Source organism: Octodon degus, unplaced genomic scaffold, assembly GCF_000260255.1.
Source record: "Octodon degus isolate 3935 unplaced genomic scaffold, OctDeg1.0 scaffold00207, whole genome shotgun sequence".
Taxonomy (NCBI): domain Eukaryota; kingdom Metazoa; phylum Chordata; class Mammalia; order Rodentia; family Octodontidae; genus Octodon; species Octodon degus.
In genome coordinates, this window is record NW_004524783.1 from 3788344 (window position 1) to 3807293 (window position 18950).

Genomic DNA, 18950 nt, shown 5'->3' on the forward strand with positions numbered 1-18950 from the left:
GAGGAGTTGTGCTCCAAGTTATCAGCTCAAATTGATCCTCAAGAGGCTAAGACTTCTCAGGGCATAAAAGGTTGCACATCCGAGCTGAGGCACCGACCCCAAAACATCATATACTACCTCAATTGTGTTATGCAGATTATTCTTTCTGCATATCTTTCCCTCTGCATTTTATAGAGGTGATTGCACCGCCACAGCACTCCTGTACTTTTCCCCCATTGTCAAAGTCATTCATCCTCATGCCACTCCTTTTTTCATGAATTAATAAAATCTGGGGTTGGGCCTGGGTTAAGGCCTCTGTTCTGATTAGGTATCATCATAGCCAAACTCAGGACCCCTCTAGGTCCCCATCATTTTGGTTACATTATCATGTCTTTATGCCCTGAGTTGCACTTGGTGCCGTAGATTGGAACTAACTGTATAGGATTCCAATAACTTTTCCATGGGTCTACAAATATAAACTTCCCAGACCTCAATGAGGATGGGGAAGGGCTCCCTATAAAAGTACACACGCATAAAATAATAAGCACTATTAGTGCAACCAAGTAGAATGGAGGGCTGCAAAGAAGTTACAATGCAGGGCACACTGAGTGGCTATTTTCAACAGATGTTGTCAAGTTGACAGTTATGGATTTCACAGTTGAGTAGCACAGTGTCATAGTCACTGCTTTCTTAAACCTGAGGACAGATGCATTTCTTACTTGGACTCAAGGTCTGTCCAGGGAGAGAGAGTCTCTTTTTGGGGCAAGGTTGAAAGTCTGCTGCTAACCCGTGTTCCTGGACTTACAGTGCTCTGCAAAAGCACATCTATTTCTAGGGCCTCTTCTTCCATCTTCATCCTGTGCCCTAAAGGTATAAGGCATATTAACAACTTTGTACTTATTTCTCTGAGCTTATATATAAAAATAATCAGGATATATAAAATGCTTCAGTGATACAATTATTATAAATGTTTACTGTTCAAAGTTAAAGGAAGTTACATATTTTATAATTATAGGGGATTTCTTTTTGATCCTGGGGGCTTCTTACATTTTCTTTGACAGTCTTATATAGACAGAAACCAGTGACTGAATTGTTTTTCCTATTTTCTCACCTTATCAAAGGTCATTTGAGGAAGAGAAACCATTCATATACTTATTGAGAATGTATATATACAACAAACTCATTCAGGTAAAGATTCTGACTTACAAGTGTTAAAGGACTTGGAACAGCTGTAGCCTCCACCAGCATTGTGATTAAGAGCAGACATGTGTCATACTATTGTAATCTCTGACATAGGGGTCGGATTTCAGCTATACTGTACATTGAGTTCCTGACCAGCCTGGACCCAGAGACACTGCCTCAAGCAAAGAACAACAAACAAGCGCAAGCGCGCGCACACACAGTGTGCGGGGAGGAGGGGCCACACACCACTTTTCCCAGGCCTTCTAATACCACAGGAGAGAAAACTAGGGCCTGCAGGCCACATGCACTCTGGGGCATTCTCTCTATATAACATCCCCTATGTCCTATGTAGTAGGGTTAAGTAGCTGGACAAAGACTGTTAAGGCCCAAAATATTTGTTCTCAGCTCCTCTTCCATATCAAACATATCTTGGTATGTTTTAGTGTTCTCTTACATGTTATTTTTATTTTAAATATATAAATCTATATCATAAGTAACAGTAGAAGATCAATAGGATAGTCTGAGCTTCTTTAATTGCTCCCCAAATTCTAGTCTCTTTCATTTATGAACATGTATTTAAAATTCTCTACCTTATTTCTGTTAATAGCTACAATCATTTGATTCTATTAATTACAAGACAGTATCTTCAAAATTTAAGAGAAAGCATTTTTTCTACTGCACAAATTCCAATAAAGTTAAAACAGTTCTGTAACTACAAATAGCAATTAAAGATACCAATTTCACTCTAAAGAACTTACTTAATATGTGATATGTACCCAAGCAAATTACTTCTCCAAGTCCACATACAACCTCTGTGAGGTTGTATCTTTAAGCCTAAAAGTTCATGATCGCAAAGAATGAAAGGTGTTTGTTTTTTCCCCATTTTCTACAGTTCCCAAGCCCAGGACATTAGCAGTTGTGTGGCTGCGGCTAGGCTGTATGCCTTCCCTCCAACGCTCTCAGGCTGTTGGTCTTCTGATTTCCAGTATGTACTCTGAAACGCCTGACATACTTTCGTCAGTCACAGGCTCACGTTTGTAGCTACAGATCATTTTGTCCACATCAAAAATAGCTTAAGCTCACAATGCAGTTAGGAATGTCAGGAACACCTAGCAGAAAATAAAGCCTCCAACTAGATGTGGTTTTTCGCATTTTCATAGGCATCAAGAAAGGATTTCTGTCCCCAATATATCCAACAAAATGTATCAGAATTAAAGCTCCAAGTACAGAAAATGGCATTAAAACACACAAACGCAATTCTCTTGCCTCCAACCATAACAGGCAATGATGAAAGCAAACTTTGCTTTTTTCCTAAATTGAGGAGCACAGCTTCCTCCCTCAGGAACTCAGCATGGGCTCAGCTTACTGGACTGACAGAAAGCAGAAACTATTGTGGATTACTTTGCTAAGTACTTTGCTAAATCATGAGCTATATTCACTATGAATTTCAAATATAACAAGTATGCTACCAGCAAAACTAATCTAGTTCTCATAAGAGATTTTTTAATTGTATAAAAAAATTAGTTTTATTCTGATACCATAAAGTCTCAGTTGGGACTGAAAAAGCTAAAGTTGTTTCCTCAAATTTCATACCTAAGTTATTAAGCAATTTTACAGTTTAGAATATATCAGATTCCAATAAGATTTTATTGGATCCAATACAACACAACTTGCTTATTACTCAAGAACACCATACATAAAAAGGGCTTTCTTTCTACTGAATTCACCAATCTTTTATTTGCCATTTCTTATGAAGTTTCAGGGAACATAGTCCTGAGACTACAACAGATACTACGTAAGTACTCCTTGCCCTCCAGATGACTGCACTAAATATAAACCCAGAGTTCAGCAATTAGTAAATCTTTAATTCCACCACTACAAATGAAGCAACCCAAGGAATACCCACGGAGACGAATACCTATTATCTTCTCAAGCATTCACTTTCTCGTATCACAAAAGGATGCCTCTGTCCTTTACTGTAAATGCCAACAATGTGTTGTTCCTCCACGTTCTCCTCATGCTGTGACTGACAGAAAGAATACTCAATGTAACCTTCCAAGTGGTGACCTCAGAGCTGGTGCCTTGAACATTTGTGACACAGTATGAGCTGCTGGCATCCATGCACTTCCTGAAGGCTCTGAAGGGTGGAATGACCAAAATGCCCGAAATACCTCAAGTACTGAGAGATGTGGAACAAAACAAATTTGCCTGGCAAAAAAGTACAGCTTTCCATTCTTAGCCTGATTCTCTCGTACCAAGTGCATTCGGTCTGCCTCGTGGACCACGCAGACCATCCTGGCCTGGTGAGTTCGTGTTCCTCCCTGGGTATCGTAACAGCAGGCCCTCCCACCCCCGTTGAACCTTGGCCACTCCTCAGCTCAGTGTCTGCGGTTTCTCCAGTATACAGCTACAAACTTGGTCTTTATTAAACTTTTTTTTTTTTTTTTTTTTCAGAACTGAGGATTGAGCTCAGGCTCTTGCACTTGCCAGGCAAGCGCTTATTCTACTGAGCTATCTCCCTGGCCCTACTAAACATTTTGTGGGGAAGACAGGGCACTATAACACTGATCTCTGCTCCTCATTGGACTTAACACAGTATCTTCCTATTTCTACGTTTCCCCAAGAACTGTGCCATGTACCAACTCTTCACATTCCAGTGATCAAAGTTTACTCTAAATTTTCCTATTATACTTTTCCTGTGTTGAAGGTGCTAGCCTTTGCAATTCTGTGCCTTGCTCCCTCCAGTTACGTTCAAGGCCACGGAGGCCTGGGAAGGAACAGAGCATAAGAAGGAAACTGCTTCCCTGCTGACTTCCAGAAGCGCCACTTACCATGCCCCACCATGAGCATCAGCTCTGCAGCATGCTGGTTTACCACGGTTAAAAAGGTTAGCCAACACATGCTTGTAATCCCAGCTCTTGGGAGCTGTAAACAGGCACATCACTACGAGTCCAATCTAGTAGTGAGACCCTGAACACCCTGTAGATTCTTCCTTAAAATTAAAAAAAAAAAAAGTTAGCCATGAAAGTAGCCAGGTTTCATCTAGCTTCAGGCACAGACAGGGTTAAACTATAATAACACAAGTATTTGAAATTCCATACTTTAGAACTATAGTTGCCTATATGCATGTAACTTGGAATAAAACAGTATTACTCAAAAGAATACTATTCCTCTAGAATCTCCCATTGGGTTACCATTACTTTCAAAAACAGCATTTAGATACCTAGTTTATTAAACCTGAGGCACCAAAAGTTAAACTACCTCTTGTCGCCCTTGGCTGATTTGTCTATGACAGAAAGCTGAATGTAAGGGACTGGGGAGATGGCTCAGTAGAATAAGCGCTTGCCTGGCAAGTGCAGGGTCCTGAGTTCAATACCCAGAACCGCAAAAAAAAGGAAAGAAAGAAAGCTGAATGTAGCCTTTCAGACCTCCACAGGGTCTGCTTCTTAAAATACAACTGAACTAACAAGGCTGGCAAGGCTGTGATTTTTACAGCAGAAGCACAATAAATTCCCCTAATCTGGTGATACCAATCAGCCTCAGGAGACATTAACACCATCATAACATCGTCACAAATGAAGCTGAGTGACTGGAGAGTCTGGAGCTTTCATGCTAGTCCCAGGAAAACCTCCCCTCCAGGAGCGACCTCCAGGCTGCACAGCCCCTGCCTAATGTCCCTCCCCGTCCCTCTGTGTGCATCCTGGCATTAAATGGATACCTCCCCACAGACACTAACTGTTACTCCGACACCATCCCTCCCCAGCCAAACACTGTACTGAAGGACACAGAAGTAGAGGCATCGAGCATCAGCCCCAGTCATCAAGCAACTTGCCACTAACTTGCCCTTCCTCACTTCCACTGCTCACCTGTGTTTATTCCTTCCTCTTGCCCTCTCTCCATCTTCCTTCTTCCCTCCCAGCCTCCTTCTTTTCCCTCCACTTCCTTCTGAGTTCAGTCAGTGAGTATCAAACACTGGCAGGCAGCATTCCAACATGGTCCATGACACCTGTTTCCAGCGCTGTCCCTTGTATAGGCCTCTTGTCTTAAGGATGTTCGAATCATTGAACATGATGAGGCATTACTATTGTGATGAGGCTACTAAGGAGTTACCTGAGTTCATCAGAGTGACATCACCCTGGATGAATCCGACCTCATCAGGGGAAATCTTTGAAAAGAGGGTAAAATGTCAGATAGATGGACCTGCTCACCTCCAAAGACTAAACCACCCTCTGGAGCATGCACATGAAAGGACCTGAGAGTAGTTCTGCCAGTAGCTAGCAGGAAAGCTGGGCCTCATTCCTTGCACCACATACAGTAGATTCTGCCAACACCCTGACTGAACCTAAGGAGGATTCCAAACTTCAGATGGCAAAGATATCTAGTTGACCCTGATTTTAGTCTTATTAAGAAATGAAACAAAATCCCACATGTCTTAGTTTTTATCAATACTGAGACAAAATACCTGACACCCAAAGTTAAAGAAAGAAGGGTTTATTTAGCTCAGTTTATAAAGGTTTCAATTCATAACTGGCTGGCTCAAGCAGGGTGCCATGGCAAAGGTGAAATAGGTTGTGACCGGCAGAAGGCAGCAAAGTAGTGAAGAAGCAGAACAGCAAGTAATGAGTGGTGACAGAAGCCCTCTTCTGTATATTATATCCAGGCTACATGCCCTTAGTGTGGGTAGCACTCATACCCAGGGTGGGCCTACCCATTACCCACACCAAAACCATGCTAAATCAAACAGTGGACTAATTCAGTAATCACAGACCCAGAATCCTAACATCACACACTCTAGATCCAGCCACTTCTGAAAAAGACCCACCTACCACTGCATGAGGTTTGGGGGTAATATCTAGACACAAGCTGTAATACCCAAATGGTGTCCAAACACTTGGCTTCCAGAAACCTAAGAAGTGAGTGAACTTTGTGGTAATTTATTAGGAGGCAGCAGAAAATTAACAAAAGCACCCAAATTAGTTTTTGTTCTTGGGTGTAGGTGGTAGGACTCAACCCCGGATCTCACAAATGCTAAGTATGTACTCTACCACTGAGTCACAGCTCTAGCCCTGTGATAGTTTTGCACTCCACACTTATGTCTGCTATTTAATTTTTTTTTCTCAGAGAGACACAACAACTCTTCTCTGATCTCATCCTGATCCACAAAACAACCAATTAGCATTTTTGATCAGCATGTTATAGCTAACAATGACCCGATAATCCTCTAAAATTCAAGTAAAACTTCATGAAATACAATGCTTTGAGTAGCTTGTGGGTTCTGTCACCAGAAGTATATCATCTCTATCAGGCTTTCAGAGTAATGAAAACTCTCAGGAGTTCAATTTAGTGTGGCCCGTTTCATTCATTCTCAGCAATGAGGAAATGGAGGCTTAAGAAGCTTTAGCACTCAAAGGTAAAAACCTGTTAACTTTTATGATATTAAAAATATGTATTATGTATTTAACACAGAATAACACATCTTTACCTATGTACTTAACCTATGTATTTAATGTTCTGGTATCCCACCTTTTTTTTTTTTTTTTGCTTAAAAATATAGTATGTTCCATATCTTATTTTTTTATCCATACACAAATCTATTGAAGTCACAGTCCCTGCAAAACAACCAAAAGGCAATCTTTTTTTTTTTTTAACTTTATGTTCTTGGTATAGGGTCTCACTATGCAGCCTGGACTTGTAGTAATCCTCCTGTTTTCAGTCTCCCCAGCTCTGGGATTACAGACATACACCTAGGGGTCAGAGCCAGTGTGGCATGTGGTGCCAGGGACAATCACTTTTTTTTTTTTTTTCTTTTTGGCGGAACTGGGGATTGAACTCAGGCCCTTGCACTTACCAGGCAAGCACTTAACTGAGCCACTGTCCCTGACCCAGGACAATCACTTTTTCAGTAAAACATTTCAGTTACTGAGTTCTTTTACTATGTTTTTTCTACAGAGCTCTATTTATTAATATTTGCTTTATGTTGCCTGCTAGCAATTTAGGATTATCCATTATTACCCATTTATGAAAGCAAACAACCTGCCTGCCCTTCCAAGTTTATCCTCCCTTCTAAAATACCTCTATATACTGACAATGTTTATATTACTGTCACAGAAAGGGCAACTTTTAGCATGCTTTCTTCACTCTGTCTTCACTGAAGGACCACAGGCTGACTTAGCTAAATCTCCTCAACTAAGAGCTCTTCCTTGTAACTACAAAAATCTAAAATTCCTAAAATAGCTTACAACTTTCTAAAGTAATCTATAGTTCTGAACTTGCTGCTTTTCTCCATCCAAACAGTTATAGGAATATAAGTAATATAATTTCTGATTAAAATAAACAATGTATATAAGTTAATCTGAAGATGATGTAGGATTTTGGCTCCATGTACTATCTGAAAAAAAAAATCAAAATAAGTGTGTTCTTGTATTATAAAAAAAAGAATTGGACAAATAGATTAAATAAAATTAACCATGTATATTCTCAAAGTAAGATACGATTTAGTAGCACACCAAAAAAAAAAATATAGCTGCAACCTATGCTTGAAAAATATTTACCTCACAAGAGGAAAATAACATGATAGCCATCGATTATAATGGTCTCAATCCACCAATCAAAAGAATAAAGACTGGCAAAATGGGATCAAGGAACAAGATCTAACAATATGCTGCATGAAAGAAACACATTTAAGCCAAACGAAATTTGTAGACTGACAGTCAAAGCATAAAAAACAATACTCCATGCAACGGGAACCTGGAAAAAAGCTGGTTTGCAGACAAAGTGGATTTCAAGCCAAAACTATTACAAAAAGACAAAGAAGGTCACTACATCCTTGAAAAGGGAACAATCCAAGATGAAAAGATAACAATCATAAATATATATGCAACAGATACTGGTGCACTAAACTGTATAAATCAAATATTAACAGGCATGAAAACTCAAACAGCATGATTCAATACCCCACTGTTACAAGTAGACCAATCAACTAGACAAAAAATATATATATATATTAGAACTGAACCAAATTCTTGAACTAATGGACTTAGTATATGTCTACAGAGTCTACCATCCCAGAATACACATTATTCTCAGCTACACATGGGACATTCTTCAAAACTAGCTCATAGAACAAGCTTAAGTAAATGAAAAGCAACTGAAATTATCCCATGCGTATTATTAGGCCATAGTGCAAAGAAACTAGAACTCAATGGCAAAAGAGAAAACAAGAACTTCATAAACATATGTAAATTAAATAACACACTCCTGAACAACCAATGGGTCATAGATGAAATTTAAAAAGTAGACAGTCTCTATAAGTAAATAATATTGCCAATACAACACAGAAGTACTTGTGGAACCCAATGAAAGCAATCCTACAAAAGAAAATTATAGCAGTGAAAACTCATATAAGGAAAACAGAATGAGCTCAAAAAGGCAACATAATGCTGAACCTCAAGCTTCTTTAAAAAAAAAAAAAAAGAGAGAGCAGGCCAAGCCCAAAGGGAGGAAATTATAAAGATCAGACTTGTGCTTAGAAAAACTGGTTTTCCATGTGCAAAAGATTAAAATTGGATTCATATCTTTCACCACTCACTAAACTAAAATCCAAATGGATCAAAGATCTAAATATTAAAACAGAAACATTAAATCTGCTAGAAAATAGGATAGAACTCTTGAAGACACTCCTGTGGGCAAAGACTTCATAAATAAAAGTCTGATCATACACCAACTATCACAAAGAATCAACAACTTAGATCTCCTCTTGTTAAAAAGTTTTTGTGCAAGAGAAACCATCAACAGAGTGAAAAGACAACCTACGCAATATAGACAATCCACCCAATATATATAGATGAAAAAAATCTTGCCAGCTGTTCTTCAAAAGACTACTATCTAAAATATATAAAGAACTCAAAAGAATCAGAGACTCCAAATTTAAAAACTTAATCCAAAACTGCACATCTGAGATGAATACATAGTTCTCAGAGAATTATAAACATATGAAAAAATGTTCATCATAGGTCATTCAAGAGATGCAAAATAAAACAATGCTGAGATTTCATTTTGCCCCAGAAAGAACAGCTATTATCAAAAGATCAAACAATAACAAACGCCAGTGGAGCTTTGGGGAAAAAGGAACCCTTCTCCACTGCTGGTAGAAATGCAGAGTGGCACAACCACTGTGGAAGCAAGTGTGAAGATTCTTCAAACACTAGGTCTCATTTGGTGCAGCTCTTCCCCTTCTTGGTATCTTTCAAGAAAAGTCACCATTATCACAGTGATGTACACACATTCATGCTTATGGTGGCACAGTTTATAACAGCTAAATCCTACAAAAAGCCCAAATGCCCACCAACTGGCAAATGGATAGAGAAGATACGGGTTTTTTATACAATGGCATACTACTCTAGCAAAAAAAAGGATAAGCCCAAGACATTTCCAGGTAAATGGATGCATCATGATACCATACTCTTTGGGGAAATAAAGGAGACACTTGAGTAAATACCACATTGTTTCTTTGGTATGAGATATTTTAAGTGGAAATAAGGACCAAAATGTATAGCAAATATTGTTAAATAGGAAAAAAAAAAAATACACAAAAGGGGAGAGAACAAGGAAGGGGGAGGGGAAAAGTAGAAGAAAAAAAAGCAAAGAATGTAAAAATGAAAAAGCTTTTGTAAATGGGAAAGGGAGAGGAGTGAAGGGAAGGGAGGGAAATGGGGGGAAACAAGTTATATCATGTAGAGGTACAAATTCTCTATGATGAATGTGATCATTATGTATATTTAAATGTACCAATAAAATCTGATTGGAAAAAATGAATCAAAACAATTTTTTAAAAAGAAAACTATCTATTTCTATTAATATTTTTAGATCAAATGGTGCTTAAACTAATCACTTGCGGATCCAAGTCAAGGGTTTGAAAACACTAAGCACTGAATTTTTATATAGTAAAAAGATGTGAACTTCTATAATCCAACTTAGATTAAGACTGAAATTAGAAGGTGGTTTGAGCATAAAATGGTCCGTATCTTAAAAGACAAGGAAGCACACATGCCAATCAGAGGACAACTTTCAGAGCAAAAATAAAGTATCTCTTGAGGATTATAAAACACAGAGCCGTACAATACTAGTCCAACTTCCAGGAAACTTGGTAATCATTCCTGCTCTTACAAACCTCACTGACCATGACTTCCTACCTATACACCATCAGAAAGTGCTGTGGAGCTCTTTCCCATTTGCAAGATGGCAGGTGAAAAAACTGAGAAGCCAGACATTAAAGAGAAGAAACTTGTAGAGGAATTGGCAGATACTCCTGTTCTGCTATGTATTCCAGAAAGGCTTTGTACAAGAGAAAGTACACAGCTGCTAAATCAAAGGTTGAGAAGAAAAAGGAGAAAGTTCTTGCTACGATCACAAAACCAGTCAATGGAGACAAGAATGGAGGTACCTGGGTGGTTAAGCTTTGAAAAATGCCTAGATCATACCCTACTGAAGATGAGCCCCCGAAAGCTCTTGAGGCATGGCAAGAAACCCTTTGGTCAGCATATGTGGAAACTACGTGCTAGCATCGCTTCCAGCACCATCTTGGCCATCCTCACCGGGCGTCACAGAGACAAGTGCATGGTCTTCCTGAAGTAGCTGGCCAGTGGCTTGCTACTTGTGACTGGGCCTCCTAGCCTTAATTGTGTTCCTCTATGAAGAACACACCAGAAATTTGTCATTGCACCTCTACAAAAATTGGTGTCAGCAAAGTGAAAATCCCCAAACACCTCACTGATGCTTCCTTCAAGAGGCAGCAGCTGCAGAAGCCCAGACACCAGGAGAGCAAGATCTCTGACACCGAGAAAGAGGGATACCAGATTTCAGAGCAGTGCAAGATGGATCACAGAGCAATGAACTCACAGATTTTAGCAAAACTCAAAGCTATTCCCCAGCTCCGGGGCTACCTGTGATCTGTTTTTGCTCTGACAAAAGGAATTTATCCTCATAAATTAGTGTTCTAAATTTCTTACTAAAACCCTAATTAAATAACTGACACATTAAAAAAAAAAAAGTGCTGGGGGCTTTGCTGGTTAGCTCAGTTGTTTGAAGTGCAGGTTGGACAAATTTAGTCAGGTACATAATACTGTAGTTCGATTCCCAGTTCCAGAAGCTGCATCAGACCTGTTCTTAAGGCACCTGGAAGTGACACACACACACATACACACACACACACACACACACACACACACACACACACAAAGTGTTGTGGAGCTTTGAAAAGAAAACCATTCTCCTTTTCTTTATATAATGTCTTAGTTATTTTTCTCTTATTGCTGAGATAAAATACCAAAGGCCCAAAGTTAGGGAAGGAAAGACTTATTTAGCTCACAGTTTGTAGAGGTTTCAGCCCATAATCAGCTGGGTCCAAGGGAGGGTGGCATGGCAGCAGTTGAAGGTGGAAGACGACAGCAAAAGCAGCAAGAGCAAAAGGGAGGTGGGAGCAAGCCTCCTTCACTCGCTTCTACTGTATGCAGGCTGTCCTGCCCAGAGCAGCTGTGGCCCTCATATCCATGATCCCAGCACTGGACCATACTCCAATCCCAAACTCTAGAAGCGCCTCCCCACAAAACTGCATGAGGCTCTGGGGGGACATTCTAGGCACAAACCATAACACATAATGAGGTTAACTTGAAGCCATGTAGACTCACCCAAGGCCAGCTGTTCTTCCTGCTGTTTTTAAGCTGTCCCCTGATGAACAAGTGACCCAGGAAGTGACTATGACACACTTGATACCACCCTCCTAACCACAGCAGGGCTTGCTCCAGGGAGGAGCAGTCAAAGGCATGCTGAGGCTTGGTACATCCCACACAGAATCTGAACTACACTGTTTACTTAAATGGTTAAACCAGTCTGTCCAAGCAGGTAAGAGTCAGGAAATTCTACTTTTCCAAACACAAAAATCACAGAATTTGAGATGAAAAAGAACTCTTAGGGATGCTATAACACAACTTTCTCATGTTACACAGGAAGCATCTGGGACCCAACCAAAGGCACTGCCTAGAATCCCAAAGCTGGGAAGAGAGCTGGATTAAAGCTTACATGCAGTGAAGGCACAGGCTACCTCACCTGTCTCCTGGCATCCTTTCCCTCATAGAGGATAAAGATCTCAGAGGAAGTCTGAGGAGCACCACCAGCAATACTGCTCCCCTGGACAAAAGGCTTTGCACCTGTGATGCTAAAACTGTCGCTTTTTAGCCCTGCCATTTCCTAATTAGGGAGACTTTAAGAAAGTGTATCTTTAGACTCCCACGCCACATGGCTCCCGCCAAGGCAGACATCCCGACCTGGCTGCATGCAGATGCTTTCCTAACATTTCTGATCTCATAAAGTCAGCAAATCGAAGCAACTAAGGCTTCAGGGTCTTTATTTGTAAAACAGGGGTGAGGAGCCAACCTTACATAAAGAAGAGTTAATTTAACATATTTTTTCCACAGTGTAAGCTTTAATTTTCAAAAATTTTTCAAAGAGTACAAAATAGTATTAAAACAAAAATTACAAGTGATGAAGAATTTCACTTAACCAAGTAATATGAATTTCACAGTATTTGTTGTAATGCATAGTGATGTCTTCCAGTTATTCACATTATCAGACATATGCATGCAAAATTGGAAGAAAAAAAGACAAATATATTAGAAATTAAGAAGAGAAAAAATTAAAACAGGAGACAAAACAAATAAAGCGTTATCTCCTCCTTTCCACAGACCAGTAGAAATCCAAAACCATCCAGCCCACATACACAGACAAATCTCCCCCACTCCTCCTCCTGTCCCTCTCCTCAACTCAGTAACTCTTTCCTTTTGAGTAAGTTCATTCCCTTTTCCGAGTACCTACTCTTCAGATTCCATTTTCTCTTTCAGGTTCTCACACTAGGGAGGCATTATGATGTTTGCACATGCGGGTCTGATTTATTTCACTTAAGAGTATGGTCTCTAGTTGCATCTACTTACTGACGAAAGTCTCAAATTTATCCTGTTTTATAGCTCAATAATACTCCACTGTGTAAAAATACCACATTTTCTTTATCCATTACTCAGCTGATAGGCATCCGGGTTGTTTCCAAGATTTAGAATGATAAAACTGCACTGCTACAAATATGGTGCACATATATCACTGTGGTATGATGTTTTCAGTTCCTGTGGAAAAATACCTAGGAGGAGAATAGCTGGCTTGAATGGGACCTCCAATCTAGCTTTTTAAGGAATCTCCACTGATTTCCATAGTGGTTGTACTAGTCTGCATTCCCACCAACAGTGTCTAGAAGGGTTCCTTTTTCCCTACAACCCCTCCAACATTTGTTAAAAAATAAATAAAATAAAATAAAATTTAACATACAAAGACCCTGCAGGAGTCAGGTCAGTATCTCTTATAGGTGTCTCCACAAATTCCTGCATCAAAATTGAAAAGAAAACTTAATCAAAAAACAAGTTCCAAGCTGGGAACAGCAGTCTTACATCTGTAGTTTCAGCTACTCAGGAGGCTGACATAGAAGAATTACTTCATCCCAGGAGTTCCAAACCATCCCGGGCATCAAAATGAGACCCTACCTTAAAACAGCAAATCAAATCAAATCCAGGTTCCAAAGCCCTGCCCCAAAGACACTGAGGAAGAAAGTGCAGAGTAGAACATTACATTTCCAACATATGCCCAAGGTTAACGGCTTTCCAGAGTCTTTTACTCCAAATATCTTTTATCCTCATTGTTTGGCCTGTAGCAGATGATTTACAGTGTGTGGGGCCAGCTAAGAGAAGGCACTGAGAGGCGGCATCTACACTACTGGACTTCAAATTTTCTTGACTTTGACCCCAACTTTAATACATTTCAACACATTTCACAGTGCAAATCAATACATGATACAGCATGATGAGCTCTGGTATCTTCCGTTCTCCTCTGGTCCATCGTTCTATACCTGGAGAATGCTACACACTGCTGGGCCACTGAGGTCCCTGGCCACTTCACAGCTGGTTTGTGACTATCTCGGAAAATTCACTGGCATTTAGGGAGTACAAGCTAGTGTGCTCTACCAGCTGGAGTGTTCTGCTTGGGGTGGGGGTAGATAGTGGCTATGCTGAGCAGCCTTGTGGGACTAGGTGGGGCCTTGGTGTGCCCAGCTCAGTGCTGGGAGCAGAAGAAACCAATACCGCAGCCCCAGCTGTCAGCAGCCAAGCAGAATCATACCAGGCAACTGCCTGACATAGCCTCCCTGACCTTCAGACTTGCGATCTTTTTTTCCTTGTATTTACTCTTTTATTTTATTTATTTATTTGTGTGTGTGTGTGTGTGTGTGGCCAGCTCAGCCCACCAGGGGGTGGGGCTGGCTGGCACGTGGTGCTGGGGGATTGAACCACGGTCCCTGTGCTTTGCTAAGCTTGTTCTAAGTAGGTGCTTTAGACCACTGAGCCATCTCACCAGCCCCTCCTTGTATTTACTCTTATTTATTATTTCAATACCAACTTTGTGGTCCAGCTAAGTCTCAAAACCCTGAATGGTAAGTACAGGCAAGTTTTGCAAATTAAATGACACCAGATCCCTGAAACAGTGTTTCTTCTATGGTATTAATACCAGCCTTCTCTGTGGGCCATTATGGCTTCATAATAAAATTAAGAAAATCACTTTAACAATCACTAGACACTTACTCAGGTTAGGCAACATCATCAGCTCTTCATACAGACAACTCACTGAATCATCCCAACAAGGATCACAGGAAGTCAGTTACCACCTGCAGCACAGACAGGTCGAGGACCTGCTCAGGTTCACACAGCAGCAACTGACAGCCATGTCTCCAACCTAGGGGGACTGAATCGATCTTCCTTGCCCTCTGCATGCTGAGCACGCTAAGTGAGGGCCATTTATTTCTTTGTTGACTCTTCTGCTTATTAGAATAAAAATATATTTACCTTTGCATGTATAACCAACTAAAAGGCCCAAATGCCATTTATTAAAATATATTCTGTACCCTTTCATGGTTTTTTGAAGCTGACAACTGTGGGCCGACATGACAACTTGTATCCTTGGTCTTACTGGTTTTCAGAAGTCACAATTTAAAATCCAACCTACTTTAAGAATGTAAATGAGGCCCTCTCCCCTTTCACACACAAATTGTAATTATATTAAAAGCCAGCTGATTAAATATAACTTGATTTCCCTATTAAAAAACTAGAATCTACTCTCCAAAGATGATCATTTAAATGCTCGATTTCAAATGCATGTTGTCCTTTAAATATTTCCTCAAACTGTAGACTTTCATGGTATCTAATATGCTGGTAATGTAACAGACAGGCATTTTCCCACTGCCTTTTATAGCACACTGTCATGACTGCATCACTCTGGGAGTGACTGCTCATGCAGCCCTGCCAGTGCCATGGCAAAGCATGCCAGGAGCTCAGTGACAGTGCCCTCAAGGTGTCCACTAGCGCTGCCCCCACTTTGAGAATAATGCCTACATTTAAATAGCTGCTCACAGCTTACTACTGCCATTTTTCACTAATTTAGTCAAGTGTGCCCTTGTCATCTTTGAGGAAAGACAGTTCTCTTACTCTAACAACTACATGTGTCTGCGAATGAGCACATACAGTACAATTGACATGGGCTAGCTGGAGAAAGCACAGGAACCTGATCCAACTTGGCTTCCGCACATTCTACACCTGGGCTTCTGGGAAAGGGAGGTGGGAAAGAACAAGGAAAGTGATGTGGACATTTAAGCAGAACAGCACTCACACTCCCAAGGACTAGACGTTCCATGACTGATGGTAAAAACCATAACCACAAAGGGGGGCCAGAGATGTAGAGATGGAAATTCCTTCCCATGACCTCTCCAGGCAGTTACGTGAGGGCCCACAGTGGCTCTCAGGACACTCTGGACTCTGCTTTGTTTGGTTTAATTTCATTCCTGCCTCTGGGTGTTTCTACATCACCAGAAAACTCTGATACCCTGGCAAAACACAGAAGCAATTCACGAGCTGGTTCTCTGCTCACAGGTCCAGACCCCTTGGTCTATACAGTCCTATTCCACAAGATACTTTTTTTTTTTTTTTTTTTTTTTTTTTGTGGCTGGCTCAGCCCACCCTGGGGGCGGGGCCGGCACTGCACATGGTGCTAGGGATCAAACTGCTGTCTCTGCACGCTTGCCTATGCTTGCCTATGCTTGCCTACACAGGTGCTTTAGACCGCTGAGCTACCTCACTACCCCACCCCCCACACACTTCGGCTTGCTGCCACAGTTCCCAGGAGCAGCGGCAGAGCAGGTAAGAAACACCTGGGTCAGGCCTCTGATTTGGATGCCAGTGCCCCTTTCTAGCCATATACCACTTAATGGCTACTCACCCCACAAAGTTGTAAGGATTCAACAAAGCAGGCCAGAGGTAAAAGAGAAAAAGAACAAATGTATTTACCAAGTTTAGGACTTTGTGTGGTAGTTTCTCTCAAATCACCAAATCATTTTAAAAGACAAACATGTCTTTACTAGACTGCTTTCATACCAAAGCCAAGTGGAATTATACAAGCAATAATAATACGACATCCAAGGTATGACTCAAATCCACTCTGCAGATGCATACATTATGCACAGAATAAGACACCCTGGTGTTAGTAATATGAAGAGTTGTTTCTAGGAAACAGTCAATGCTCCCAAGACCATTGATTGCACTCTCTCTGAGTGGCTGGGGACTCAACACCAACTCCAACAGCTCAAAAAAGGTGACTCAAAAGGGAAAAAAAAAAGAATCATGTTGTTATTTGATACACCACTTCTTTTTTCAAATAAGCATTAAGTAAATGCATAGGCAAAATGAACAACAGCTAGTAAACATGAACTCTGTGATTGGCTCTGGACAAATACAACTTTGGTGGCACATATTTGCAAACTTCTTAAGAGAAAGCAAAGTCTGGATAAATTCCAGAGTTCAACAAGATTGGAGGGCTGGTGTTGTGGCAATGAGCAGAAGGAGGGTTGTTTGTGCAAGCCTGCTACAATCATGGGAAGGAAGTCCTAGTTACAATCCAGACACATCCTTTGGTGAAGTTTTGTTATGGGCCAATCTTACACGGAGTATCTCAGGAATCCTCAGGATAACTAACACTAGGCACCAAACCTCCTTATTTTTATTAATTCACAGGTAACAAAGGTGAAGCATGGAGGAGGCACCTGCCCAAGATCCAGCACCCATGGGCAAAAGCATTGGGACTCAAACCTGACTCAAGAAACTCAACATAGCCAACTCACAAAACTTGGTTCTAATCTCAAAACTCAACTCTATTTAGACAGAAGACCTGTCATTCTCAATTTCTACACATACTCTGGAGTAAAACTTAATTCATGCCATCAGTGAAACTTCAAATCAAGATTTATACACACAAAATTATAAACTTCATGGCCTCCTCAGATCTTTGGCTTAAAGACATGTGAGTAATGATTTAGTATAAATTCAATTTATGGATGGAAAACCAAAGTTCAGAGAAACTGAAAAATGTTCTCATGATCACATACCTCAAAAAAACAAAGTCCAAATGAAACCTCCAGGGTTGAGAAGGTCAAGTTTTCATCTCTAGTTAAATCGCAATACAATGTAATCTGCTTCCCTATCACAATCAAGAGTTGTTACTATATACCAAGAAGCAGTAACAATGTGTAGTTGTGTATCACAAGCTCACTACAGAGGAATGTTCATAAATGAAATACCATAGAAACAATTGCCACAATTCCGCAGTATAAACAAGATTCATACTTTCCACTTAAATTTGGTACGGTATTTGTAAACTAAAAATATATATATTAAGAAAACTTGGATTCCAAAATTAAAAGCCAAACTCCAAATCACTTTCTTGAAAGTAAATGTAAAAAAAAATTAGACTATTTATCTTGTTTCTTAATTCTTATCACTAAGCTGCGCTTCCTAGCTTCTTTTTAAATGACATATGGTAAAAACTGATGGGTGTGCACCCACGCAACAGTCCACTGGGCCATCATGGCGGCAGGTCCACATGGCAGGGTCCCTACACCAGTAATGAGCAGCTCCTAGACTGAGTCCCATCTGGTTAACCTCGACCTTCCTCTTTTGTTTTTCACGGCCCCACCATCACCAAGCCTTCACCAATCAGTAACTTACCACCCACATAAACTCTACCTCTAGTCCAGCCCAACAAACAGTCCCCTCCCTGTCTGCTCCGCAAGGGACCTTGCTTCTCTTCAGCAGCTCTCCCAAAGAATTTCTTTACTTCTCTCCAGCTTGTCTTTTGTGCCAGAAGGAGGAACCTTATAAAAACCAAATGTATAAAAAGTGAATTTTCATCTAAATAAATTTCCAATCATTTAATTTCCTTCCTCTGAATCAAATTTGTTTTAAATGGTATCTCATTTAAACCCAATGAGCAAAAACCAAATGATTTAAGAAAGGACATATTTCATTACCTAAGTTATTCCCTACACTTTGATCAGAAAGAAACAAAACATATCCTTGTCTATACACATACACTGACGGATGTCACAGACAAATCAATGAAGTCCTATGTAACAACACTCAGTTTAAATTATCCATTAAAAAATTAGATGAGAGGCCAGGGAGAGCTCAGCAATGCAAGCATCTGCCTGGCAAGCACAAGGCCCTGAGTTCCATCCCTGACCAAAAAAAAAAGCAGATGAAATAAAGTCAAGAGAACATCAAGGGCTGGAGAGATGGCTCAGTGGTCTAAAGCACCTACTTAGAACAAGATTGGCAAGGCATCAGGGACCGCGGTTCGATCCCCCAGCACCACATGCC

At 40.4% G+C, this 18950-nt stretch overlaps 1 protein-coding gene across 12 annotated transcripts in view; it reads right to left on the reverse strand.

Annotated features, from left to right (window-relative positions):
- The window catches only part of Trio (trio Rho guanine nucleotide exchange factor), a 374802-nt gene that overhangs the window by 268797 nt on the left and 87055 nt on the right, over positions 1-18950 (reverse strand). For 5 of the 12 annotated variants that reach the window (XR_002818831.1, XM_023704918.1, XM_023704925.1 and 2 more), the window contains exon 1: positions 3080-3127. The exons of the other annotated variants lie outside the window; for them this stretch is intronic. Coding sequence is in view for 4 of the 5 variants with exons in the window: in XM_023704918.1 (XP_023560686.1) it covers positions 3080-3098 (19 nt within the window). In the remaining variant the exon portion in view is untranslated. Of the gene's footprint in view, positions 1-3079; positions 3128-18950 lie in introns of those variants that run through there. 12 annotated transcript variants of the gene reach the window in all.